Source organism: Manihot esculenta, chromosome 14 (assembly GCF_001659605.2).
Source record: "Manihot esculenta cultivar AM560-2 chromosome 14, M.esculenta_v8, whole genome shotgun sequence".
Taxonomy (NCBI): Eukaryota; Viridiplantae; Streptophyta; class Magnoliopsida; order Malpighiales; family Euphorbiaceae; genus Manihot; species Manihot esculenta.
The window spans coordinates 4,456,359-4,483,851 of record NC_035174.2 but is presented as its reverse complement, the minus strand read 5'-3'; the positions used below and the strand labels follow the sequence as shown (position 1 = coordinate 4,483,851).

Below are 27,493 nucleotides of genomic sequence, written 5' to 3'. Positions count from 1 at the left end.
ATATTTATTCAAAATGTGAGCGACAATAAATTTAATAATAATTAAATAAATATTTTTAAATGTAAAATAAAATATTTAGTATATGTATGTTAATTAATTTTATATAAATTTAAATATAAATATTATAACTTCTAGTAAATTAAATAAACTCGAAATATTATCATACGCGTGTGGAAATTTGAGCAGGCACGTGCGAGCTTCTTATCATTAATCTGGATCTTTTTGTGAGGAAATGATAAGAAAGGTATTTTGGTTCTCAACCAGCCCTTGGCTTTAAGCCTTTACTCACTTCCCGCTCCAAGTAGCTGCCTCACTTTATCTAAATCATAAACCTAAACTTTCTTCCTAAATTCAATTCTCAGTTTCTAATCTCTGCAACTGCAAAAACACATGTATTTAGGGTTTTTGGGGGGTTTTTCTCTATCCCATTCCTTATACACTGGGTCTACATGCTTTGCTGCCTGTAGGCTCAAAGACTTGCAAAACATGGCCGCCTTTAGTACTATCTCGCTGTTCCCCAATAGTCTTTGTGGCCGCCCGAGCCCGAGGAAGTTTTCCATTTCGTACTCCTTCCGTTCTCCTATGACTACAGGTGCGTGCAGTTCTAAAATGTCGGAGAATGATTTTAATTGTCACACCTTGTTGTTCTTTGATTTGCATCCTTACATTTTGGTGTTAGAAAAAGGAAGGAATAGTCTGAGAAAAGAAAGTGAAATTGTGGTGCTACGGAATTTTTTGTTTTAGCGTGTGAACAAATGGGAGAATTTGACTTGAAGTAATAAAAACATTTTTTTAGGTCAGTGGACTAGTGGAGTGGTTGTTTTGGTGTAATGGGATTTCTAGAAAAGAGAACTATGGGGTTTAAACACCTGGTTTATTCTTTCAAACTTGTTTATTATGCTTCAGAGCTTATATTAGCTATATATCAGAAAGTCTTATATTTGGAAGATTTAGATTGGAAAGGGTTGTTTATTTGGACTCTTCAACTGTTAAAGCTAGAGCTGTCTTGAAAAACTGTTTGCACTTTAATTTTATTGAACTTTCTTTTGATCCCATAATTTTTTTTAAGAATGAAAAGGAATTTAAGCTGTTGTGTTTGGTTAATTTGAGGGAGTTTAACACTAGGTTGTGTCAAATAATGGGAAGTTTAAGATAGAAACTGAGCCGACCAACTTAATCTCATTAGAAGTTGTTAACACAAGTATATAGTTTTTTCCCATAATCTCTTACATAAGAGCTCGTACACGTCTAAACTTAATATATGAGCATGTCTAGTTGTCTACATGTTCACTTGAGTTTGAAACCTCGAAAGGCTGAATTTTCTGACATTTGTTTTTCATTTTGTTCTCCTTGGAATCCATATTTTAGAACGTACTGGCCATAGGCACTCCATAACGCCGCCTCATTTTAAGTATTGAAATTTTCAATTCTTTTGGTGCATAACTTATTTTGGTTGGTAGATTGATTTTTTGGTGACTTGTATCTGAGCCTCTAGCCGTCATTGTGTCTTTTCCCCCCAAATATCTTCTTTTCCTTTTTCAGTTTATCATTTTGGCCTTTCTGGTATCGTAAAAATAATTGCTACCATGAATTTAGTTTTCATGATTGTTGTGCTATCTCGGCTCATTCTAGGCAATCATGGATCCAAAGCTTCACGTAAGAGATCAGGAAGATTAGAAGGGGCAGGGAAAAGTATGGAGGATTCTGTTAAACGAAAATTGGAACAGTTTTATGAAGGGTCTAATGGTCCACCAATCCGCATTATTCCTATTGGTGGCCTAGGTGAGATTGGAATGAATTGCATGCTTGTTGGGAATCATGATCGCTACATACTAATTGATGCTGGTGTTATGTTTCCTGAGTAAGTATTTTTTGCTTCCTTGATTTGATGTTTAATGCATTGCATTTCTGCCAAGTGGATAATGATTTCTTATGAGGATTTATTCCATCGCAGTTACTCACACTTTACCGATTCAGTTGCTTCATCAATAATTAGCAATTTACTAATAGCATGAATTATCAAGGGGATTAAACATGTGTAATATAATGTGTTACCGAATTCATTGTGCATGCTTCCGTAAATCACACCTTGAGTAATACATTTATGTGAAGGCACCAGAAATTGCAGTTTTCTTTTGTATGCATGATTAGTAGCCATGTTGTTTATTGTCAACTGATGTGCTGACATTTTAATATTCGTGCGATCCGTGTTTCAGCTATGATGAGCTTGGAGTCCAAAAAATTATACCTGATACCACATTTATAAAAAGATGGAGCCACAAAATTGAAGCTGTTGTTATAACACATGGACACGAAGATCACATTGGTGCGTTGCCTTGGGTAAAGTTTCCCTCGACTTCTTGAAAATTGCATTTTGACTTTATACTGCAAAATGAAATACAAGTCTATTAACTTTGTTAACTCTGACATTTATACAAAAAGTTAGTTGACAATCTGACCTTTGCTTTATTAACTGTTATCACTTGACCTTTGTGATAGTATAACTATTTAAACCCTAAACTTTACAAAGTAAAACTATTAAACCCACGAACTTTACAAAGTGTAATTATTTAAGTCATGAAAATTCCAAGAGAGCGTAATTCACATCCGCGCATAGGTGGTTTAGTAGTTACACTTTATAAAGACCAGGCATCAAAAGTTAACAATGAAAAGGTCAGGGTAATAATTGGCTTTTTATGTAAAGATTAGGGGCCAAATTATACATTCAGCCTATATTATTTTTTCTGTTGTTCTCTAGTTTCAGGGTGTAGTCCCATAGCTGAGCCAACAATTAGTGTTTGGTAGAGAATAAGCTGCACTATTACCTTGGCTGATGGCTGGGGCAGCTTGGTCCATGTACTTGGGATGGAGAAGGTGTATAAATAGGTGAAAAATCAACACGAGACTTGCAAGGAGCAGCAGTTGTCAAAATATAATAGTTTTCTGGGTCTAGTATTGGATTCTAGAAAATTTTAGCTTATTTTTAATGGAGGAGAAACGTGAATTTGAAGACTTTAGGTGGGTTATTATGTTCAAAACCTGCTGATGGCTGCTTTCATGAGCACATTATTTTGTTCATCACATATTTGGAGCCTTCTTAAGGGATCGGCTTGGTTCATCAGTAATTTTTGCTTGTGGTTTGTTGTGGCATTGCTGTTAACTATAATTTGGCATTGCTGCAGTTTAGATGGATTTACTTTCATTATGGAGCACATTCCCTATGGCTTCCAACTTTTGCATCTAGTGCATGTTTGGTAGGAAGTAATTGGGAATAATAGAATTCCATAGAAAAATATAGAAAAAGTGCATTTCATTATGTTAAATTATGTCATACCAACCATGCACTTATTTCTCTGGAGTTGGTATTTGATAATTGGGCTAAGTAGAGGGTTTCTCTTTTTTTTTTTTTTTTTGGGGGGGGGGGGGGGGAGGGGGAGCAAGGAACCCTAGCTTATGAGTGGTTAAAACGCTGGTGATTGAGAAGAATCATTTGAAGGATTAGAGATGAAACTGGGAAATCATAATTCAAGATTTATTTTGGCTTTTAGATTTGGTAGTCAGGTTTTTTGTGGATTTATTCTTTTTCTGGATGGTTTCAGCCTTATAGGCTGCATCATTGATCTCAACCATGTATGATGTCTTACCCCCTGTTTGGAATCAAGAATTTCTTAAGAATTTAACTCAATTGATTTCTTTTCTATTAATTCTCTTGTTTAGAATGACAGAATTCCTTTTTTTACTTAAAAAAATTTCATTTAAAAGGGATTAAAATCATGCATGATTTTATAAGAATTTATTTGAGTTCTTTTCTTAAAAAATGAATTTTTCCAAATGAAGGGTAAATGTTTCTTCTCATCATGCATGCTTATTTTGAATACTTCTCATCTGATTTCAAGCATTTTGCTCTTTATTTATATATTTAAGAATAATCCTCTTACTGTCCAAGCAGGTTATCCCAGCTCTGGACTCCCGTACGCCAATATATGCATCATCATTTACAATGGAGGTACTTATTTTGGGTGCTACTTTACATGCATACTTATGAGGCTTAATTTTGTCAACTTGAGCATATATATGTATATATATGTACACACACAGAGATATATTGTTATGAAGTCTCCCTCACTTGACAAAATAGCCTGGCTAGCTCATGTCATGATTTGTCTGTTAGGTACTAAGAAACTAAAATCATATATTCACTCTTTCAAGTATATTAATTGTAACGTCATTCTTTTAATAGGAAAAAAAAAAAGCAAAGCAAGTTCAAGTACTGCTACAAATTTATTAACACTTGCATGGAAGATGTGGTTGTAGATGATTTTCATATACTTTTTTAATTTTTCAACAGTTGATCAAAAAGCGTTTGAAGGAGAATGGGATTTTTGTTTATTCTAGACTTAAGGTTTTCAGAACAAGGAAGAAATTTATAGCTGGGCCTTTCGAAGTAGAGCCGATAAGGGTGACTCATTCTATCCCTGATTGTTGTGGACTGGTACTTCGCTGTGATGATGGTACAATACTTCATACTGGGGACTGGAAGGTAAGCTTATGGTTTGATATAGCTTCTTTTTTATTTCACTTCACAAGTGGCTAAGAAGGTATTCATTTGCAGATTGATGAATCTCCATTGGATGGGAAAGTTTTTGATCGTGAAGCATTAGAAGAACTTTCAAAAGAAGGAGTAACTCTGGTAAGCCTTCTGGACTTATCTACCACATCATCAGCTTGTCATATTGTTTGTGAAAGTCATATTTATTGGGTTCAACATTTTTTAAGATATGGAAACCACAAAACAAAAACATCCCTTCTCTGTTTTTGTGCTTAAACATCGAATGAAGAGCAGTCCCATATATGGTCTACTTGACCAACTGACTTCTATTTCTTGATAACACATACATGGGGAAAACTGATTACTCTTGACAGTCTAAGGAAACATTTTTGCAGTCATGCAGTGGAGAAAAACAATTCCAAAGCACTCACTATCCTTTCTTTCAATTTGAAAACCATTTTACCCCTTTTTAGGTTTAAAATTTTGCGTTGAAGTATGGCACCTAATGCTGTAGATTTATTTTCTTTGGTTATTCATTTGAGAGATTATTCATGTGTTTAACCTCTCTTTCCCTCTTGTTGGTTAATTTTAGTTTTGAATAGGTATTATGATTCTTTAATTGGTATTGTTTATTATAGATGCATTATAAATTTATTTCTTTTATTAAAGCTGTTCATAAAGAAATGCAACTTGACATTGTAATTAATGTGCACTTCTGCTCAGATGATGAGTGACTCTACAAATGTTTTGTCACCTGGAAGGACAATTAGTGAAAGTGTGGTGGCAGATGCACTAATGAGACGTATTTCAGCCGCTAAAGGAAGGGTTATTACTACTCAATTTGCATCCAATATACACCGTCTTGGAAGTGTGAAAGCTGCTGCTGATTTGACTGGTAGAAAATTGGTATGTGCTTCTGGGTCCTTCTTCTTCTAGTATATTGTAATGTTTAAGATGGAATACATGCCTCAGCAGCTGTGATATCATGGTCATTTTTTAGGTCTTTGTTGGCATGTCCTTGCGGACATATTTGGATGCAGCTTGGAAGGATGGAAAGGCACCGATTGATCCATCCACTCTGGTATAACACTTCAATCTTTTCTTGCTTTCTTCCTTATTTCTCTGTTAATTGTTTAGATCTTAAGCTTTTGGTTTATATCCTCTCTTCATTTCCTTGGTTTATTGTTATTTGTATTTAGTACTTAGCTGATTGTACAGGCATTGTGATTTGTACTTTACAGAAGCAAGTCATAATATTGGTCAACTTCTGAACATGTTTCTTTTAAAGTTTTATTGTTTTGGATCAGTCTACTAAAGATTGATGTATTTCATATGCTTTTTATTAGTAAACAAAAAGGTGTTCTTTAAGTCATTTGGCTCAGACAGTTGGCATTTTTGATAGGCTATTTGTATAGTGTTACTTCTGAGGTAGTTATCATGATTCAGAATGCAAGATGTACTATACATTTCATCTTGTTATCATGATACCCTTCTGCTTTACATTATATAGGTGAAAGTTGAAGATATTGACGCTTATGCTCCAAAAGATCTGCTGATTGTCACAACTGGATCTCAAGTAAGCTGATTTTATTCACTGTTGTCCGTTTTAACTAGCCATGTGACTTTGCATGCTTTGGTGTCAGGCAGAGCCACGTGCTGCACTGAATCTTGCATCATATGGCAGCAGTCATTCCTTCAAACTGAGCAAGGAAGATTTAATTCTGTATTCAGCTAAGGTAACATGATCTCCATTTTATATTTTCAATCAAGAGTTTTCCTAATGGATTCGTTTCTTTATTATTATTATAACCGTTGAGATCATTTCGGTAAATAGCTTAGATTTGTAGTAATAATTAGGGATATGATTGTGTGATATGATTGGGATATGATTAGGCTATAATTAGGGAATTAATTTATTTTAATTTATTTTCTTACCTAGTATGTACTCTTATAAGTAGTATATATACCCAATTGGCTTGAGGGGAATAATCAAGTATTTTCTCTCAAATCTTCTACTCTCTTTTTCTTCTTTTCATCAAATGTTTCATGGTACCAGAGCCAAGAAACTTGGTTCACCTTTGAGTGACAGATCTGCCACCTTGTTCTGGTGACTTTTTGGAAATCAGTTCCCAGCCCGTTCTCCACGCCGACTTCGGATCTACTTTTCGGTGAAGCACCGCCTCTAGATTCGGCCCCATGCGCCTCACGCGCCACCCCAAGCAGCCTGTCTTAGGCCATACGCAGCCCATTCCCCACGCCGGCTTCCGATCTATTTCCCGATGAAGCACCACCTCCAGATTCGGCCCCACGCGCCACCCCAAGCAGCCTGTCTTCGGCTACATGCTGGCGCGTGCACCATCTTCCGGTGACCGTTTCACGCCGGCGATTCTTCCTCCAGCATCGCCCGGCGACAGCGACTCCAGCCCAGCAGGTCCGGTCACCTGTTCAGCTTGCCTTCACATGCCCTCCGGCCACGCACGGACGCGTGCACCATCTTTCCGGCGACCGTTTCACGCCGGCGACTCTTCTCCAGCATTGCTTGGCGCCGGCAACCCCAGCCCAGCAGGTTCGGTCGCTTGTCCAGCCCGTCTTCACACACCCCTTGTGAATAGTAACATCAGATTTAGTGTTCACAAGCGCAAATCCTTCTTTGGCAGATTCAGATTCAGATTCAATCTCCATAGCCCAATCAAATATTGCCCATTCTGGTAATTCTTTTGCTTATCTAACCAAGTCTTTACCTATTGGTTTATGGATCCTCGACTGTGGTGCTTCTGATCATATTTCTGGTAATCTCTCTCTTTTTTCTACTCTTGTTTCACCTTCTACACCATCTAAACTTACATTAGCTAATGGTTCACAAACTCAAGTTAAAGGGATCGGTAACGTATGTCTCCTGCCTTCTATCCCATTTTCTAATGTTTTATTTACCCCTGACTGTCCATACAACCTAATCTCTGTTAGCAAATTGACTAAAGATCTTCACTGTTCAGTCATCTTTGCTGTTGAATCTGTGGTTGTGTAGGACCGGAATACTAGGAAGATGATTGGAGCAGGATATGAGTCACAAGGATTGTACTATTTTTCCACTTCTAACTCTCCAATTGCTTTTGTGTTTTCCACCTCCGTTGAACTCATTCATAGTCGTTGGGGACATCCAAGTCTGAACAAGTTACAAAAACAGGTTCCTAGTCTTTCTTCCTTGCCTTCTTTAGAATGTGAGTCTTGTCAACTCGGGAAGCAAACTCGAGCTTCTTTTCCTAAATGAATCGATAATAGGGCCACTTCTATGTTTGACATTGTTCATTCAGATATTTGGGGTCCAAGTCGGTTAGTATAACTCTGGGATTTCAATATTTTGTTACTTTTATTGATGACTATTCTCGTTGCACTTGGCTTTTTCTGATGAAGAATCGTTCTGAGTTGTTTCCTATTTTTCAAAAGTTTTATGCTTAAATCCATAATCAATTTGGTGTTCGCATCAAGATACTGCGAAGTGATAATGTAAGAGAATATTTGTCTTCCTCATTCACTCATTTCTTATCTACTCAGGATATTACTCGCCATACTTCTTGCTCTTATAGCCCACAACAAAATGGGGTTGCTGAGCGAAAAAAATCGGCATTTAATTGAAACAGCCCGCACTTTACTCCTACATCACAATGTTCCATTGCGATTTTGGGGGGAAGTTGTCCTCACTGCCTGTTACTTGATTAACCGAATGCATTCCTTTGTTTTGCAGCATCAAAATCCTCATTCTATCCTATTTCCTAATCAGAATTCCACCCAGTTGTCTCTGCGTGTTTTCGGATATATATGCTTTGTTCATGATCATACTCCTGGCAAAGACAAACTCCAGTCCAAATCAGTTAAATGTGCTTTTCTTGGCTATTCACGGCTTTAAAAAGGTTACAAATGCTATAATCCTACTACTAACAAATATTTTGTGTCTGCATATGTCACCTTTTTTGAAACCTCTCCTTACTTTTCTTATAGTCCAACACACAAAACTTTTGTCCCTAAAGCTTTGCTTGTACCTCCGAATCTTATTTCTCCTTTAAAGCCAGTGTGTCCATCTCCCACTCCTATGTCACCTCTTTAGGTCTACACACGTCGGTCTCACCCATCTGCTAATAACAATGACATTTCTATCTCTTATGCAGATACTTCTAATAACTCACCTCTCGTTCCTTCATCACCTACTTCGGTCATGCCTTCAATAACAGCAACTACTCCTCTTCTTGCTCTTCGAAAAGGTATTCGCTCTTCCTGAAATACTCATCCCATTTATAATTTTGTGAGTTACCATCGTTTGTCTCCTTCCTACTATACTTGTGTCTCTGTTGTGTCTGCTGTCTCCATACCCAAGACAGTTAAAGAAACATTGGATCATCTTGGTTGGTGTAATGCCATGGTTGAAGAAATGAATGCTCTGCATAACAATGGAACTTGGGAACTGGTATCCTTACCACCTAGTAAGTCTACTGTTGGTTGTCGATGGGTTTACACAGTTAAGGTGGGACCTGATGGCAAAATTGATCGCCTAGTTAAAGGTTACACACAGATTTTTGGGTTTCATTACAGTGATACTTTCTCTCCAGTAGCCAAAATAGCTTCTGTTTGCCTCCTTATCTCATTGGCTGCAATTAATCACTGGACCCTGCATCAGCTGGACATTAAAAATACCTTTCTTTACGGAGAGCTCGCTGAAGAAGTTTACATAGAGCAACCTCCAGGGTTTGTTGCTCAGGGGGAGTTAGGCTTAGTATGTCGTCTTCGACGCTCTTTGTATGGGCTAAAACAGTCTCCAAGAGCATGGTTTGGACGATTTAGCACTGTAGTTCAACAGTTTGGAATGTCTTGAAGTAATTCTGATCATTCCGTATTTTTTCGTTATAATGGTGATAGATGCATCTACTTGGTGATCTATGTTGATGATATTGTCATTACAGGAAATGATCATGATGGAATCTCTCAGCTTAAGCAACATTTGTTCAGTCATTTCCAAACTAAAGATCTGGGAAAAGTGAAGTATTTCTTGAGAATTGAAGTGGTAGTCTAAAACAGGTATTGCGATTTCTCAATGGAAATATATTTTGGATATATTGGAAGAAACAGGCATGTTAGACTGTAGACACGTGGATACTCCCATGGATTCAAATCTCAAACTTGTTCTTGAACAGGGGGAGCCACTTAAAGATCCTGCTATATATAGAAGATTAGTTGGCAAGCTCAATTATCTCACTATCACACGACCAAATATTTCCTTTGCTATAAGTGTAGTTAGTCAATTTCTTTAAACTCCATACAGTAATCACTGGGATACAATCATTCGCATTCTTAGATATATCAAAGGAGCTCCAGAATAGGGTCTACTCTATGAGGACAAGAGTCACTCGCAAATTGTTGGCTATTCTGATGCAGATTGGACAGGTTCTCCTTCAGATAGACGATCTACTTTAAGATATTGTATTATGATTGGAGGAAATCTTATATCCTGGAAAAGTAAAAAACAGAGTGTGGTTGCAAGATCAAGTGCAGAAGCAGAATATCGAGCTATGGCTTCAGCAACATGCGAAGTCATTTGGTTGAAGTAACTCCTTCAAGAATTGAAATATAGCGATATTGGCCAAACGAAGCTGATATGTGATAATCAAGCTGCCCTCCATATTGCATCAAATCCTTCAAGAATTGAAATATAGCGATATTGGCCAAACGAAGCTGATATGTGATAATCAAGCTGCCCTCCATATTGCATCAAATCCAATTTTTCATGAGAGGACGAAGCATATAGAGGTGGATTGCCATTTTATTGGACAAAAGATTGAGTCCAGATGCATTTCTACTAGCTTTGTCAACTCAAATGATAAACTAGCTGTTGTTTTCACAAAATCACTTCGAAGATCACGAATCGAGTATATTTGTAACAAATTTGAAGTATATGATATGAACGCTCCAACTTGAGGGTGCCTTCCATATTGCATCAAATCCTTCAAGAATTGAAATATAGCGATATTGGCCAAACGAAACTGATATGTGATAATCAAGCTGCCCTCCATATTACATCAAATCCAATTTTTTATGAGAGGACGAAGCATATAGAGGTGGATTGCCATTTTATTGGACAAAAGATTGAGTCCAGATGCATTTCTACTAGCTTTGTCAACTCAAATGATAAACTAGCTGTTGTTTTCACAAAATCACTTCGAAAATCACGAATCGAGTATATTTGTAACAAATTTGAAGTACGTGATATGAACGCTCCAACTTGAGGGGGAGTGTTGAGATCTTTTTTGTAAATAGCCTAGATTTGTAGTAATAATTAGGGATATGATTATGTGATATGATTGGGATATGATTAGACTATAATTAGGGAATTAATTTATTTTTTTACTTAATATGTATTCTTGTAAGTAGTATATATACTCCAATTGCCTTGAGGGGAATAATCTAATTATTTTCTCTCAAATCTTCCACTCTCTTTTTCTTCTTTTCATCAAAGGTTTCAATAACTATATATGTGTTAACAAATTTTAATTTATACATTCAACAGAACTTATACTGATTTAAGCTTATACTCTCTTCCATCTTTGCCTTCTTCATGGATGTGATTTATAGTTTTCTACTTCATGTTCATGTGCTTTGTATGGAATAATAGAAGATGTTCTCAATCTTCTGGTTGAGTGATAGTACACTCATGATATAGTATGTAGAATCGAAGATGCTGTAAATGTTGGAAGTGCCAAATTTAATATGTGATGTTCAAACAAAACTGTACAGGAGAGCTGCTAAATAGGAATATGGTCAAAGATGTTGATAAAATTTGTTCTATTCCTCAAATTCATTTTTTTGGGGAAAAAAAAAGAGATGCAGTTAGTTGGCCATTTTCTAATAAATTTTACAGTTTGAACTAGTCAAGCTTTTGATTTTAGGCCCAACTATTTACATACATTCAACTTTTTTTTGTGATAATTGCTATCACTGAACTTATCAAAACATGTTTCTGGTGATAATTGCTGTCACTGACTTGTCAAAACATTCTCTTCTGCTTTCTCCTTGCTTCTGCAAGTTTTTAGTCGGACATTTGGAAGATGGTTATGATTTTAGTTAATATTTTGTTTTTGTTGTTTATTATTAGCAGCAGTTTTATGTTTTGCTTTCAGGTCATCCCTGGCAATGAATCTAGGGTGATGAAAATGTTGAACCGTATATCAGATATTGGTTCAACTATAATAATGGGCAAGAATGAACTGCTGCACACATCTGGCCATGGATATCGTGGAGAACTGGTAAGATATTTTATGATTTTCTCAGGATTTCATATGTAATTTTTGGCATCATATCACATATTAATTGATCCTGGTTTCAATTAACTGGACATGGCTGTTTCTCAGGCTTCATCTGTTTAGCGAGAAATTTTTTTCAAGCAAACATTTTCACATTTATTAGAGTTTTGAGCATGGTTTTAAATCACGGTCGCGGCCACATTCGCGGTGGTGGTTGCGGATAACGGAAACAGACCTATAACGGCCGTAACATAATAGTAACGGCCTAGCGCTATGCAAATTTTTTAAAAATGTTTGCAAAGTTCATAAATAAAATGATATTGATTAGATTTAATTTAGAACAATGTATACAAATGCATAATAAACATAAATATATAAAATATAGATTGTTTAACTTAAGTTAAACATCATATAGTTTAAAATAAGAAAAATCAACATAATCTTTATAGATCGAGTAAACTAATAGCTCAAAGTATAATTTTAACTCAAAACTAACACTTTAATCCACAAAAACTTACAAAAAAAAAGGAAAAAAAAACAGCAATTAAAAACTAAAATAGATAAAATTTAACTAATTTTTTAGAAGAAATAAGCTTGGAAATAGAGTAGTTTATAATGGATCTAAGTATATATGAGAAATATGCAGGGAAGATTGAAATTTGAAAGAGAAAGGGAAGAGAAAACTTAAAAAATATAGTCTTTGAAGTTGCTGAAAAGTATAGAAACTAATGAAAATGAAAATAGAGCAAAAGATAAAAGATATAAAATAATTTTAATTATTGATAACGGCCATTACCGTTATGTAACGGTCGGTAACGGCTGTTACCATTATGTAACGGCCGTTACGCCTGCAAATCAGGAGGGGCTGTTATATAATGGGATAACGGTAATGGCCCCCCCAAAATCCGTTACATAACGGCCGTTACGTCACGTAACAGCCATTATTTAAAACCATGGTTTGAGGCACTTGGGAAAATAGGTCAACTACAAATATTTTTCTAGTAAAAGGGAAAATTAAGTCATTTTTAAGCAAAATGAGTCATTTGGAAAGAATAAATTGTTTTCCGAACTATGAGAATCTTATTAACCCGATTGAACTTCCTATTATGGATCTTGGTAACACTCTTTATTTTTTAACATTGCAAACAAACAATGGGAAAAAAAGTCCTTTTCATGGAAAATAATTTCCTTGGAAAATATTTTCACATACAAGTTATTTTCCACAAAACAAATGGAGCCTTGGTGTTACCATATTAATTTTGGCCCTTTTTTAAATTGAGAACTACTTAGAATTATTGCCACAGACATCAGCCCCTTGTTTAGAGAGTGGTGAATAAACTATTTTGATTTCATGTTTGGTGATGTCTTTTTCACTCAAACTTGATTTGCATCTTGGTATTTCTCTCTATGGTGGTTACACTATCATTTTATTTACTATTGTAAGGCAAAGGCCATATAGTTTGATGAGAATTATCTAAATATTAATCTAATTTGTTCAGGAAGAGATACTTAGAATTGTGAAGCCGCAACATTTTCTTCCTATACATGGTGAACTCTTGTTCTTGAAAGAGCATGAATTGCTTGGGAAATCAACTGGTATTGGACATACTACGGTGAGTCAACTTTCCATATTCTTGGTTCACTGATGTGAATAACAATAATCTTAATTTGAAAAGATATTCTATATTTGTAATTGTTTAACCAAGTTACATGCCATGCCATTTTAAGTTCCAACTCACAGCATGATCTGCTCATATATGGTAGCTTTAGTGTGAGTGTTGCTCTCTTGGTTGATAGCGTCCAATTCAAGGTTTAGGCTTGTCCTGGGACCTTTAATTAGACATATGCAGAATACCAGCTACATTGCAAGCTTTGAAGCATGGGCTGCTGAAACTTGTTTATAATATCATATAGATCGGGAATCTTCCAAGCATACCCGAATGGGCCAAATCCCAATGGACTTTTCCCATCAAATTTCACTGGCAGTACACATTAGGCTGGGTATTTACTCACATGGCTTTGCATGCCATCTTTCTCCTTCTTGTTATTGAAATTCCACCATGACAGGGAAAGACTTCTCAATCTAGTTTTATTGTTGTTTGACGCTAGATACGCATACAGTGGATTTATTATGCACACGACAATTGACATGATTTGGTTTGGTGTTATAATTTGAAACTACAAATATGACGTGGGTAAAAATTACTTATGATTTTTCAGGTTATTAAAAATGGAGAGATGCTAGGGGTTTCCCACTTGAGGAACAGAAGAGTTATATCAAATGGTTTTATTTCCCTTGGGAAAGAAAACTTGCAGGTTGGTTATACTTGAAGATTTCAATTTCTTGGTCACAATAATCCAGTTGAGAAATATTACACTAACTACAGTCTCATTTATACTGCAGTTGATGTATAGTGATGGAGATAAAGCATTTGGCACATCTGCCGAACTTTGTGTTGATGAGAGACTAAGAATCGCAACAGATGGCATTATAGTGGTCAGGTAGAACATTTTGATCTACAGATGAGTTCACCTATTGTTATTGCGTTAGTGGTGTTGACTTTTCTCTGTTGTAGCATGGAAATTTTACGGCCACAAAATTCAGAAAGTCTCATTGAGAATACCATAAAAGGAAAAATCAGAATCACGACACGCTGCTTGTGGCTGGATAAAGGGAAGCTTTTAGATGCTCTCCACAAAGCTGCCCATGCTGCACTTTCGAGCTGTCCTGTGAATTGCCCTTTATCTCACATGGAAAAGATGGTGTCTGAGGTTTTGAGGAAGATGGTGAGGAAGTATAGTGGTAAAAGGCCTGAAGTCATTGCCATCGCGATGGAAAACCCAGCTGGAGTTCTCTCTGATGAGATCAAAACAAGGCTATCCGGTAACTCTCATATTGGTGTTGGGATATCATCATTGAAAAAAGTGGTTGATGGATATCCCAAAAAAAATCGCTCAAACAAGACACAAGAAGAAAGCAATGGCTATATGCATTTAGATAACACATCGCAACGGAATTTGGAAGGTCCACCCTCTCTCTCTCTCTCCTATATGTATGTATAGATGTGTTTGTGTCTGTGACCGTGTGTGATTGCTCGTGTGCACACATGCATACATTTGCATGCATGTATTGGTGGATACCTGTACCCCTGTGCATTTGGGAGAATTTTTTACTTCTGTGTATTTGTTCGGGTGCATGAATTGCCTTACTGAGAAATCCTTATCGTATCTGAAATGAATGTACTTACTCTCTATCTTCCCAGCTGTTTGTATGAGGCAAGCCATAATTTCAGCATGTGCATAGATTTGTATTTTACCTATGCCTTAATCTAGCATGTCATTGCTAGTGCTTTTTTTTTTTTTCTTTTCCCTTTGAACATGTGTATTAAGCAGCATGTATATTCTGCTCTTTTTTCCTACATGGTACTCACACAGTTGATGATATTCAAGTTGGGAGACTACCAGTCAACGAAGAAACCACTACCTCAACTTCCAGCTTGGCTGATAGCCTTCCTTCCGACTCTGAGGATCAAGATGATTTCTGGAAATCATTCGTTTCACCATCATCACCCGTGGACAATTTGGTTCCACAGCAGGAAAATGTAAACGAGCTCAAGGAAGATGGTAGTATGAGCAGTGATGATAACTCTTCAACTGTGCAAAATTCTCAATCAAAGCCTTCCAAGCGAGTGAAAAGGAACAAATGGAAACCCGAGGAGGTGAAAAGGCTGATAAAAATGCGTGGGGATTTACATGATAGATTTCATGTTGTAAAGGGGCGAATGGCTCTGTGGGAAGAGATATCTGAAAACTTGATAGCTGAAGGATTCAATCGAACTCCTGGACAATGCAAATCTTTGTGGGCATCTCTGGTTCAGAAATATGAGGTTTGATCTTCTTCCTTTTCTTGTATTACAATTTTGGTTCATTTTAAATTCCCTCTATTTTTTATAATGAAATTATTCTTGGTACATGTACACGTGCATATTTGTGCCCAACTCTTGCTTTTCAATATGATAAGATATTTGAACTCTTTTTATACCTTGTTTTTTTTTTTCATATTGCTTAGTGACAATCACCCTAGCATGAACAGGAAAACGCGAGTGACGAGAAAAGCCGAAAAGTGTGGCCCTATTTTGAAGACATGGATAAAATTTTATCTGGCTTCGAGGCAACGTCAACAAAATGATGATTGGGTTGATATATTCAACACATGAAGATGGTCGCGCAAGTGTCTGGGAGAGGCAGTGCTTGTCCAAATGAACCTTGGATGGGAATGGCTGCGGTGTGGGATCACACAAGTAGCAGTAGCACAGCCTCAGCATCAAGGATTCCTACTTAAAAAAGAAATGGGGCAAATTTTGAAGCTTTAGGGGCTCCATTGAATTATTAATGAGATACACATTCAGTGACGAGTAATAATTGTAAAATGGTCATCTCATATGTAGGTATCATTTGATTATTATGATTGTGGAATGTTTTGGTGCAGAGGATGTTTATTTTGTATTTTTTTTCCCTTAGTATTTGTTATATTAAAAATTTTTGATGTGATGTAGTAATTTGTGGGTGCTGTTCAAATTTAATTAATCTCCAAGAATGATTCTTTCTACATTCTGATATGTACTATGTATAATAAAAATTAAATGAATAATAAAATTTTCAAAAAAGTTGTGATATTTTTAAAATAAATTATGGTCTTTATCCGGTAAAGCCAAGTCAGTAGAATAATGTAACAAGTCAGTCAGAGCCTGTGAGGGTAAGATGGAAGTCTTCTTGGGCTTAGGTTGATCGACTTAATTTGTTTTTTTTTTCTCTCTCTCCAATGTTCATATCAAAAGGACTTGTGTTTACTGCAGGGTAAGATAGATTGATGCCATATTATAAAATTTGAGCGCGAGAAAACATGAATAATTTTCTAAAGTTACAGTGAGACAATGAAAGAGGCAGAAAATGGCAGTTGGAGTCATTGGACTCAGATGGAGATGAGTTGTCGGAACTGGAGGATCATAATCATCTAATGGAAGCCGGAGGAGAATGAGCTTTTGCCATGTATGATGTTAGATAATTGTGGGTTTTCACTCCCAAAGAACTAAATGCTTAGAAGGCTTGGTGAGTCGAAGTCTATGGAATAAGGTGAAGAGATCATAATCACGTTTGCTCCTAATGGGGATAATATTCTTAGCCTCGAAGAATTTTAGGGTTATGATGCAGTAAAATCTTCCTTTATTGCTTACATCATAATATGGGAATTAATTAATATTGAAAATGAATACTTTAATGGGCCCTTAGAATGATTTTTATTTTTATTTTTTACGAAACTTAGTTTTGTAGTTTAATATCTAAGCTAGACAAATGAATGGAAAACAAGAAATCATTGATTTTAGTATGAATAGCAAAGTTGCATACGTTTGGGACAACATACTAACGGACATACCACTCCATTTGAAACTGTCATACAGCTAAACCAATGCATTTCCCCCCCGAATTTCTCAATCTGTTCCCCGTTTCCTTGTGTTTGTTGTTTTTCAGCTATATTGCTCTTTCTCCAGCTCATCAGCTTAGAAGTTCAAAGCTACCCCAACCTTCATTTCTCTTCTTCTTCTTTCCTTTGTCTGACTTTTACTTCAGAATATTTTGAAGCATTGAGATCGTGTTTCGGACAACAAAACTTTAGTTGGGCGACAGGTAGGCAAGGTTCTGCAGTCTTCTTCATTTGCCAAAAACAGTATGGATTCTGTGACAAATCTCCACGCCTCTGGTAGGATTTCTTAAAGCTCAAGCATTTAGTAAAACCTTTTTAAATGCATAAATCATGCTTGGAATTTTTTTCTCCCTTGTAGTTGGCCAGGGGATGACCTCTAACGATGCCAAAGTCTTGTCAGGATCAGACACTGAGGATGATTTCTTCAGCGTCAAAGGAGGTTAGATAACAAAAAAATTTCTTCCTTTTTCTTCCCATTGTTATGCAGCGCAAGGACTTCTCATTTCTGAATTCTTCTTCAGATTTCAGTCGATCTTGTAGTAATGCCTCAAGCCGCCGAGACAGCTTCAGTGGGTCTTCTTCTGTTCTCTGTCAAGATCCTTTCAGGAGTGATCAAGTAGACAATCGCCCAAAATTATTTGAGTTCCTTCAGGACGAATGCTGGAGTGAAGAAATAGCTTCAATCCATTTGAGCTATGTTCCTAGTGCCGTCTTTACTGCTCCAGGAATAAAAGATGACAGGTTAAAACCAAAGCCAACAGTCCTCCAGTTACCTCCAATGGAGGAAACTTCAAGTATCCCTGGAGAAGAATTAAAGCTCAGTGATAAAATAGCTGGGGACCATAATCGCAGTCTGAAAAACGAAAAAGCAGCTACTGCTAGTCGCTGCTGCTTTCCCAGTTTGAGTCCAAGACGCAGCCCCAGGGAAGGAAAAAAGGGGAATCCACCCAATTGAGCACTAAGGATGACCAGGTGAAGGTTTTCATTGTAATATTATTAATATTGCTTGCCTTATTTCCTACGCCTGAGAGAACTAGTTAGGATTGAGAAGTTCTTGAACCTAACTGTAACTTTCCAGTTTGTTAAACAGAAATAAACAACTAATTGATCTTGTTTTGAAAACAGGAATAAAGAGAGAAAGAGATCAGATGAATGAAAGAAAGCACGAGTTGGATTTAGCAAATCTTACATGCAATCTGCCCTCCGACACAATTTGTTTTTTTTTTTTTGGGTTTAGTTCTAAATTAGTGGGTTTGATTTAATTTCATAATTTAATTAATTAAGATTGATGGGTTTATTTAGAAAAATGAATTTCTCTAGCTCAATTTTGTTATGCAACTCCATTGATCAATCAACTCATGGCAAGTTTGTGCATTCCAATATGTAAAATGAAGACACATTGCACAAGGTAGAAAGACAAAAAATAATGTGGATGGTACTATGTGATCGATCTCAATCCTAACCTGTTATTTGATGTGATCTTGATTGCTGTGTTTTGGTGTTTGTGGATTTTGTTATTTTGAGCTGACCTATAATTTGATTTTATTGTTGTTTTTAGAGAAAATTATTTTTTTGTCTCTATAGCATAATTAATAGATTTGTCTCTTTACTTTTAGAACCCAACACTTTCATCCTTTGATATTTAATTCCGTCAAAATTCAGGTCCCTCCGTCAAAAAATTATCTTAAGTCAATGATTTTCACTTGGTTAAAGGAAAGAGAATAAATATAATTCTAAAAATACCCTTATCAATAATAAAATGAAAATTTACTATTTAATTCTTATAATATGAAAAAACTCGCTATTTAGTTCTTCAATTTTGAAAAATATATTAAAATATTCTTGACATTTTAAAAAGTCTACTAGTTAGTTTTTTTTATTAATTTTATCACTAAATATTTTATGATTTAATCCCTATAGTTTAGAAAAAATTATTATTTAGTCCCTCAAATTATTAAAAAATTTACTAATTAGTCCCTCCATATCAGGGGTATTTTAGATTTTTTTACAATACTTAACGACTAAAATTAATGAAAATACTAACTAGTAAACTTTTTAAAATGTTAGAAATATTTTAATGAATTTTTCAAATGACAAACAGTAATCGACAGCGAATGACATTACAAAAGCAATTTATATTGAGTTTTAACTTTTTATTCTTAATAATTTAAATTTTATATATTTTAATTTTTATTATCTTTACTGAATTTGAATTTTAAATTTATTGAATTTTTTATTTGTTTATGGAGATTGAATTTGAGATTTTTTTCCTTGAATTTTAATGAAATTAAATTTCAGGGACTAAAGTGTTGAATTCAAAAAATAGAGGGATAAATATATTAATTATATAATATTTTAGGGATGAAAACGTATTTTTTCCTTTAATTCTTTGAGAGAGGGACCTATAATGTAACAGCCCGGCCCCGTACGACCGGCCCTGTTACCGCCCACAGCCCGTGACCTTCCTCTGGGCCCAGCCACTGTGAGCAGCTCTTAACATCCCTTCACCCTCACGGGTTCCAGGCAGGATTTGTCCCTCGGGGGAGCCATTACGGCCCGCCCTAGCCCGAGTGGATTTGGCCCAATTCCTTCCTCTGGGAATTAGGTCGCCTCCCCCACTGCTCGAACCCTTGACCTCCCACTTTAAGGGAATAGTCTGGTGAGAGTGAGTACCAATTGTGCCACTATTCCCTTAAAGTGGGAGGTCAAGGGTTCGAGCAGTGGGGGAGGCGACCTAATTCCCAGAGGAAGGAATTGGGCCAAATCCACTCGGGCTAGGGCGGGCCGTAATGGCTCCCCGAGGGACAAATCCTGCCTGGAACCCGTGAGGGTGAAGGGATGTTAAGAGCTGCTCACAGTGGCTGGGCCCAGAGGAAGGTCACGGGCTGTGAGCGGTAACAGGGCCGGTCGTACGGGGCCGGGCTGTTACATAATTGGAACAATTGGTACTCACTCTCACCAGACTATTCCCTTAAAGTGGGAGGTCAAGGGTTCGAGTAGTGGGGGAGGCGACCTAATTTCCAAAGGGAAATTTGGGCCAAATCCACTTGGGGAAGGATGCATTCGATGCAAGAACCCAAGGGGACAAATCCTGCCAGGAACCCGTGAGGGTGAATGGATGTTAAGAGCTGTTCACGACGCCAGTGGAAAGCCCGAGGTGGCAAAGAGGCCAGGCGAGGGATAGCCCTGGGCCGTGAACGGTAACAGTGCCGGGGATCACGTCCGGGCTGTTACATATAAATTTGTAAAAATTAAATTTCAGGATTAAAGTATTGGATTCCAGAAAGGATAGTTCAGTCATTTTTTCTGTCACTAGCGGTATTTTTGACGGAGAGACCTCTAATTTTGATGGAATTAAACTTCAGGGACGAAAGTGATGGGTTCTAAAAATAGAAAAATGAATATGTTAATTACGCTATACCTCAAAAACTAAAAAGTAATTCTCCATTGTTTTTAAGTTTTACAAATGATTGCCATTTTCTCATTTTAAAAAATACTTTTCATTATTCAAATATAAAGGTGACATTTTATTTATTAATATTATATATTCTATAACATTTTTTCACATCATTATTATTATTATTTTTAAACAAGGACCAATTAATATTTTTTTTTTTGAAATAAAAGACTGAAAATTAAAAAAATAGAATATGAAACATCTCTCCGTGCTAATGTTGTCAATTTTAAAATTATTATTTCATGCAACTAGTTTTCCTAGATTTATTTAGGTTTCTTTTTTCTTTTTTCCTAATGCTGTGTTGAGGTAATTTCTCTGGAAATGGGGCTTTATAGTCAGATTTAGACGTAAATTTGCAAAAAAGCAGAGCAACTAGGTAGTTGACTTGCCTCAATCATTTTTGATATTTGAATTTCACTTTTTATTTATATTACCACAAGAACTAAAATTCATATATGTCATTGTTATAATAATAATAACAATTTATTAATTTCATCATCACATGCTTTGTAAATCTTACTTGTATGGATTACGTCCCTTACTTTTTAATCATTCGATTATATATGATCAGACCTATGATTCAATACGATTAGTACTTTGCATGATATTACATAATTCAGACACTATTTCTATTTAAGAGTGGACGTTCGATCGGTTCAATTTTGAATCAAATCAAATTGAATAAATTAAAAATTAAAATTTTAGTATTTATGAAAATTAAATCGAATTAATTTTTATAAAAAATTAAATTGAATTGAATCGATCTGATTTAATTCAGTTCGATTTAATCGATTTTAATTTTTAATAAATTTTTTATTTTTTACATTTTATTTTTAATATTTTAAAATTTAATTAAAATATTTTAATTTTAATATGATTTAATTTTTCAATATTATTAAAAATAATATATTATTATCACTAATCGGTTCGATTTAATTTTTTTAATTTTTTTTATTAAAATTAAATTGAAATAAAATAATTAAAATTTTTAAAATTAAAAATTAAATTAAATTAAAATAAATAAAAATTAAATTAAAATTTTAAATTAATTCAATCCAGTCAACTTCTTCAAGTTACTCACCCCTATTTCTATTCATAAATAGGGATGGTAGTTTAAAGGGTATGATTTTAGTTAAATAACTATTAAGCTTTTGTATTTAAAAAAAAATGTTCTAGTTATTAATTATTTAATTAAAATATTTATGTGTTTTGCAAAATCACTTTTTTATTACTTTATTTAAAAATTATCAATTTATTTTAACCTTAATTAATTATTTATATTATTTCATTCATAAAATTTAAATACTACATATATTATTTAATTTATATAACTATTTTTTTTGAACGGAATTTATATAGCTATTTATAGTAATTATTTATCGTTTTATTTAATGAAATCACTAATGGGTTTAATTTATAAAATATAAATATATTTAAATCAAATAAATAAAAATGAAAATAAAAGAATAATTAATTAATTTTACTAAATACAGCAACTTAATAATAATAAAAATAATAATTTAGGTTATACTTATCGGGAAGTGATTTTTTATTTTTTTGGGGACAAAGAAGAATGGAAACTATGCATAACGAACCAATCTGGAAACTATGCAGAAGTCACGCCGAAACGACACACCGTTTGACCTCAATAATGCTGTCAATACAAACCTAACCTTCTCTGGCAAAAAAAACTCTGACTGAACTGTGGTCTGAAACCAGGATCTCTCTAACTAACATGAAAAAAAACCAACCGAAGTCCAAATGGTGGATGCGGTGTCAACTCCACCGCTGAGGGCCACGGACCTCTTCTCGGACCCCCTCGACGCCCACCCGCTATGGTTCAAATCTAATCTTAGCCAACCTTCGGCTCCGAGTCCTACATCTCGGAGCTCCGCACCTTCGTTCCATTCGACACTCTCCGCTCGGAGCTCCGGACCTACCTTGCCTCCCTCAACCACCTCATCAACCACGATTATGCCGATTTCTTTAATCTCAGTACCAAGCTCGTCGATGTGGACGCTGCCGTGGTGCGCTTGCGAGCCCCGCTACTGGAGTAGAGGAAGCGTGGACGGGTCTCTTGCGGCTTTGAGGAATGGATTGCAACAGAGATCGGAGGCAGCAGCGGCGAGAGAGGTTTTGCAGCTGTTGTTGGATACGTTTTACGTTGTCTCTAAGGTGTGAGTTTGGATCAGAATTGGAAGCCTCGTATTGAAACTTATGGTTTTTATGAAATGTGCATTGTGCGTTTTGTATGCTGCAAATCTACTGGATCTTTAGAATCATACAGCTTTGGCATCGTATACCAAATTTTGTAAGTCTGTAGAAGTTGAATTTGCGGCTTATTGGTGTTTATACTATATCAGCTTATTTACTGGCTTTGGTGCACGATTTTGGAATACCAACCAGAGTACTGGGCTGTGCAATGGCGAGTCAATTTTATTTGTTTGGTTTCTTTAGAATTCTAATTAAGGGAAAGTATCCATGTGTGTGTTTAATGTGGATAATGTCAAGTGGGCACTATATTTTGAATTCAGCAATGAGGAAATTTAATGGATTGCCTGTTCAGTTTCAACTTCATATTTATTGATGGCAGACTATCAAAATCAATTCAATGAAGTAGACAACATAATTTGTAGTTCCGTAGAATTGATAAAAGTTCAATTCACCGCAGATCTAAACTCCTGTTCCCTTTTCCTTTTGTTGTTGTAAATGTAATTGTGTTGATATAAAAACATTTATATATATGTTGATGAGTGTATGTTGATGACTGGTCTAATGGAGCTTTGAGTTTGACTATAAAGAGTTCTATGAGCAATGGCACTTCCTTGCAACCAATTGAGAGTGGAACAAATATCAGGGAGACTCAAAGCATGCTTCTGGAGAGAATTGCCAGTGAAATGAATCGGCTAAAGTTATATATGGCTCATAAACAGGTCTTTTCTGCTTTCTCTTTATATCTATGTTTAGGAGCTACTTTCACATAAGTTATGGGAAAGACTATTAGATATGAGCATGTAGAGTCGTACAGAATGTAACAAGTTATCCATGAGTTCAAAATTGCTTTCTGCATTACTGACACATTTGTGGTCATCGCTTTTCTACATTATGCCAGTACAGAACCTTCCTTCAATGAGAACATGGAGAAGAGAATTCAAAGTGCAAGCCTTATATTGGATGCAAGTTTGGGACATTGTTTTGTAAATGGCTTGGAACACCAAGGTGAAAATGCAATTTACAATTGTTTACATGCACATGCTGCTATTGATAATACCAAGAGTGCAAAAGAAATTTTTCGCTCAACTATTGTAGCTCCACTTGTAAGGAAAATTATTCCTCATGAACCATCAGGAATTGTTGATGGTGCTTCTGGACATGGACTTGAAAATGATTATTACCGAATTAAATAATGCGTTCGGAAAGACTGCAAATTCCTCTTGGAAATTTCATCTGCAGGTATTATCATATAACTTATTACGCTGTTGCTAAAATATTCATTTATTTTGGATCGTAGGACCAACTATTAGCTTGTAACATACCCCTTTCGTGGTTTATCTGATCCAAGCAGCAGCTTGTTACTCTAGTCATTAATGTCAACTTCACAGAGAAACAACTCACCTGACTTGTTATTATCTTATTTTAGTTGGTGCTACTTCTAGATGGCTATCTTGCCCATATCTTTTGAACACCAAGATTTTTTGTGTATTTTGAGGAGATGCTTCTTGAATCTACAATTGTTTTACACAAGTATGACAGCATTTAGAACCCTCTTATAGAGTGAAAAATGTATCTACCAGAAAGAACTCAAGAATGGGTTTTCATATGGGCTGTCCTGCTCTTGTTTGGTGTCTTTGTACCTTAGAAATAATCGATCAAATATTAATAAATTGTCTTGTGTTTGTCTCTGTATTGAAAGGCAATTCTACCTTAGAAGTAATCGATCCAATATTAACCTTGTTCCTACTGTGTGCAAGTGCACTAAGTTACTAACTTGTTTCTGTACTCGTTTTCTTGCTCTTCTGTTTTTATGGTTCAGAGAATTCAGGTCTGCATGTATTTAACTTCTTAGCCAACTCAATCTTGAAAGAGGTTCTCTTATCAATTCAAAAGGGAAAGCCGGGTGTATTTTACCTGGAAGGCCAACTGAATTTCTGATGAACTACAAGTCAAGCTTGGAATTCTTGGCTCATCCTGAAGGTAATATAGGACTTCCATGTCTCTTCTTCTCTCCGTCCAACTCTCCAAACCAATACATTGCACCCATGGGATTGATAATTTTGCATGGCTTATTTTTTAGCTATTAATGCTTTAAGAAAATGACCATAGTGTTATGATTATGAGTCTGTATGTTGTTCATTATTGTTATAACATCTAATTGTCATCCAAGGCTATTGTCCATCCAGATCTGCAGTTGCCAAATTTCAAGCAGAAGTTGTATATGCCGAGTTCATGAAACGATGGAATATTGGGGTTTATTTCTCTCTAAGGTATGTACTCTTAGATGGTTGATTTTTCTTTATTATAAAAACTTTTGCTCTTATATGTCCATTTAATTCAGATTTCAGGAAATAGCGGGGGCTCTGGATTCAGCACTTGCAGCAACCATTCTTGTCCCAGCTCAAAATTCACATTCTGGTCATGGAAAGTTGCAAGACCTGACATTAAAGCAAAGTGCCGTTCTTTTAGAGAGCTTGAGATCTTGTTGGAGGGAAGATGCTCTTATCATTTCATGCTCTGACAAGTTTCTTCACTTATCTTTACAGCTTCTTGCAAGGTCAGTTTTGAACTTCTTAATTGAGATCAGAAGTCTTTCTGTTTCATGCATCAATAGTTAAATTCCCATTAACATGGATGTCTAAGATCTTGGTGGTCTATTGCCCATTAATAAATACCCAACAGATTTTCAAGTTGGTTATTCTCTGGACTGGCTGCCCGGAAGACAAGTAATGCAGGCTCCAATTCTGCATATGAATGGGTTCTTTCAGCTGTGCCTGATGATTTTGTTTATGTATGTATCATGTCATCATTCTGCCATACTTATGCTGTAGACTGGATCTTATCAATGCCCCATGCATGGTAATCATGCTTAACTAGCAATTTCATGTAGGTCCTTTTAATATTTGCAGATTATTCATGGCATAACTTGCCTGGCCACTGAGGTTTGTGGAGACTACCTTGATCATGTACTTCAGTGCCTATCTTCATGTTCTGCTGACACTCTTGATCTGGTAAAACAAAGCATTTTACATGGTGGAGAGTCATTAGATGACATATCACCTCTTGCTATCAATGCAATCATAGAGATACTAGTTGATAAGGCCGTTGAGGTAGGCTCTATGTCAAAATGATTGAATTCATGATGTGTAGAATGAGTATGCTTTATCTGCCATTCAATCTTTTTTGATCATTGGCATGTGAATTGAAATTTATTCACACAAGTGCTTCGGCTTGAAAATGTAGGACTTGGGACTGGTGAAGGGAATAACTGCAACTTACAGGATGACTAATAAGCCTCTCCCTATTAGATACTCACCCTATGTGTCAGGGGTGTTGCGTCCTTTAAAGGTTTTTTTTTTTTTTCTTTCAGTTTGTAAATTAGCTCCTTGCATGTGGTCTGACAGTCGATACTGTAGTCTAGGCCGTATATTTTTGCAACTTGTTTTAGGAAATGACGTGAAGGTTAGTTGTCTTGTAGCAATATTTATGGTATGCCTTGCAAGGCTTCTAAGAATTACACTCCCACTCAGCTTGATTATGATAGACTCCTTTATCCAAGTGCTTAATGTTGTTATTTATGCATTTGTATCACTTCTGTAGTTACTATAAGTGCTGCCTGGACTGTGTTTGTTATACTGGCTTCATGCCTCCAGATTTAACCTGTGTAGTATCATGTATCATGCAAACTTCCTGATATTCTTGTGAAGTAACTGTATTATAGATGTTCTGATGAACAACTTTATGCTTGCAGGCTTTTTCAGATGGGGAGCGAGCTATGACCTATTTAACCAAGGAAAGTAGAAATGAATTACTGCTTGGTGGTGCAACCGACACTACTAGTCGACATTATGAATGGGCTGCTGAGCTTGTCAGCGTGGTTTGTATCCAAAAATGAAATATCTCAACTTGACAGAATTTTTTTTTTCTTGAAATAATTGATTTTATTGTGTTCACTTGTCATGCCCAGGCTAGGAAAACAGAATCATCACTCGAGAGGATACGGCAGGGTGCTCAACGACGAGCTGGAGCAAGTTCAGATGTCTCAGACCAGAGTGTTTCCGATACTGACAAGATTTGCATGCAATTGTTGCTTGATGTCCAGGTGAGCTACATTTCTATCGTTCACGTGTTGCAAGCTGTACAAGCGGGAACTAAACGACCTGTGTTCATGAATTAACTTGTATATAATTTCAGCAGGAGCAAGTAATATCATTTATCATGGGCAATCATCTTGGAGGCATTGTTGTTTCAATGTTGGCGATTCAGTAAATAAAAAATGGCTTTGTGCTAACAGCGATTTTTTCGTTTCCCGCTTTGTTTTGTTCACTCTTGAAGAGGAAATTACCGAAATAATATTTTTCCTCTTAGAATAATAAGAACGAGAGACGTTACACCTATCACGGCTAGGCTCATAGTCGAACATGCATCACTTGTGTGCTTATGGTTGTAGACAAAAAGGAGACGGTATTTGCAAATTGACGGAGAGGGATGAGGCATCCTATACA

At 35.9% G+C, this 27,493-nt stretch overlaps 3 protein-coding genes and 1 pseudogene across 8 annotated transcripts; all 4 read left to right on the top strand.

Moving 5' to 3' along the window:
• Window positions 1-234: 234 nt before the first annotated feature.
• LOC110599606 (ribonuclease J) lies at window positions 235-16,394 on the top strand. 6 transcript variants are annotated; one of them, XM_021736064.2, is made up of 17 exons: window positions 235-592; window positions 1,633-1,861; window positions 2,217-2,340; window positions 3,950-4,006; window positions 4,349-4,540; window positions 4,613-4,690; window positions 5,273-5,455; window positions 5,550-5,630; window positions 6,060-6,125; window positions 6,193-6,285; window positions 11,713-11,838; window positions 13,335-13,448; window positions 14,056-14,151; window positions 14,240-14,337; window positions 14,412-14,860; window positions 15,286-15,722; window positions 15,920-16,394. In XM_021736064.2, exons 1-17 carry the CDS (start codon window positions 391-393, stop codon window positions 16,022-16,024), a joined length of 2,730 nt encoding a protein of 909 aa, XP_021591756.2. In that variant the 5' UTR covers window positions 235-390; the 3' UTR covers window positions 16,025-16,394. The 6 variants fall into 6 exon arrangements, with proteins under 6 accessions (XP_021591756.2, XP_021591754.2, XP_021591757.2 ...); XM_021736062.2 differs by having other exon boundaries at window positions 15,271-15,722; XM_021736065.2 differs by having other exon boundaries at window positions 15,271-15,722; window positions 15,905-16,046.
• Window positions 6,890-11,291, top strand: LOC122721713. The gene is made up of 2 exons (XM_043950244.1): window positions 6,890-7,115; window positions 7,207-11,291. Exons 1-2 carry the CDS (start codon window positions 6,890-6,892, stop codon window positions 7,572-7,574), a joined length of 594 nt encoding a protein of 197 aa, XP_043806179.1. The 3' UTR covers window positions 7,575-11,291.
• A 129-nt stretch (window positions 16,395-16,523) lies between the features above and the next one.
• Window positions 16,524-18,546, top strand: LOC110630695. Its single transcript, XM_021778241.2, has 4 exons — window positions 16,524-17,593; window positions 17,676-17,756; window positions 17,839-18,289; window positions 18,443-18,546. The coding sequence occupies exons 1-3, from the start codon at window positions 17,563-17,565 to the stop codon at window positions 18,270-18,272; spliced, it is 546 nt and encodes a 181-aa protein (XP_021633933.2). The 5' UTR covers window positions 16,524-17,562; the 3' UTR covers window positions 18,273-18,289; window positions 18,443-18,546.
• Window positions 18,547-22,352: 3,806 nt separating this feature from the next.
• On the top strand, window positions 22,353-27,279 carry LOC110599824 (annotated as a pseudogene).
• Window positions 27,280-27,493: the final 214 nt, after the last annotated feature.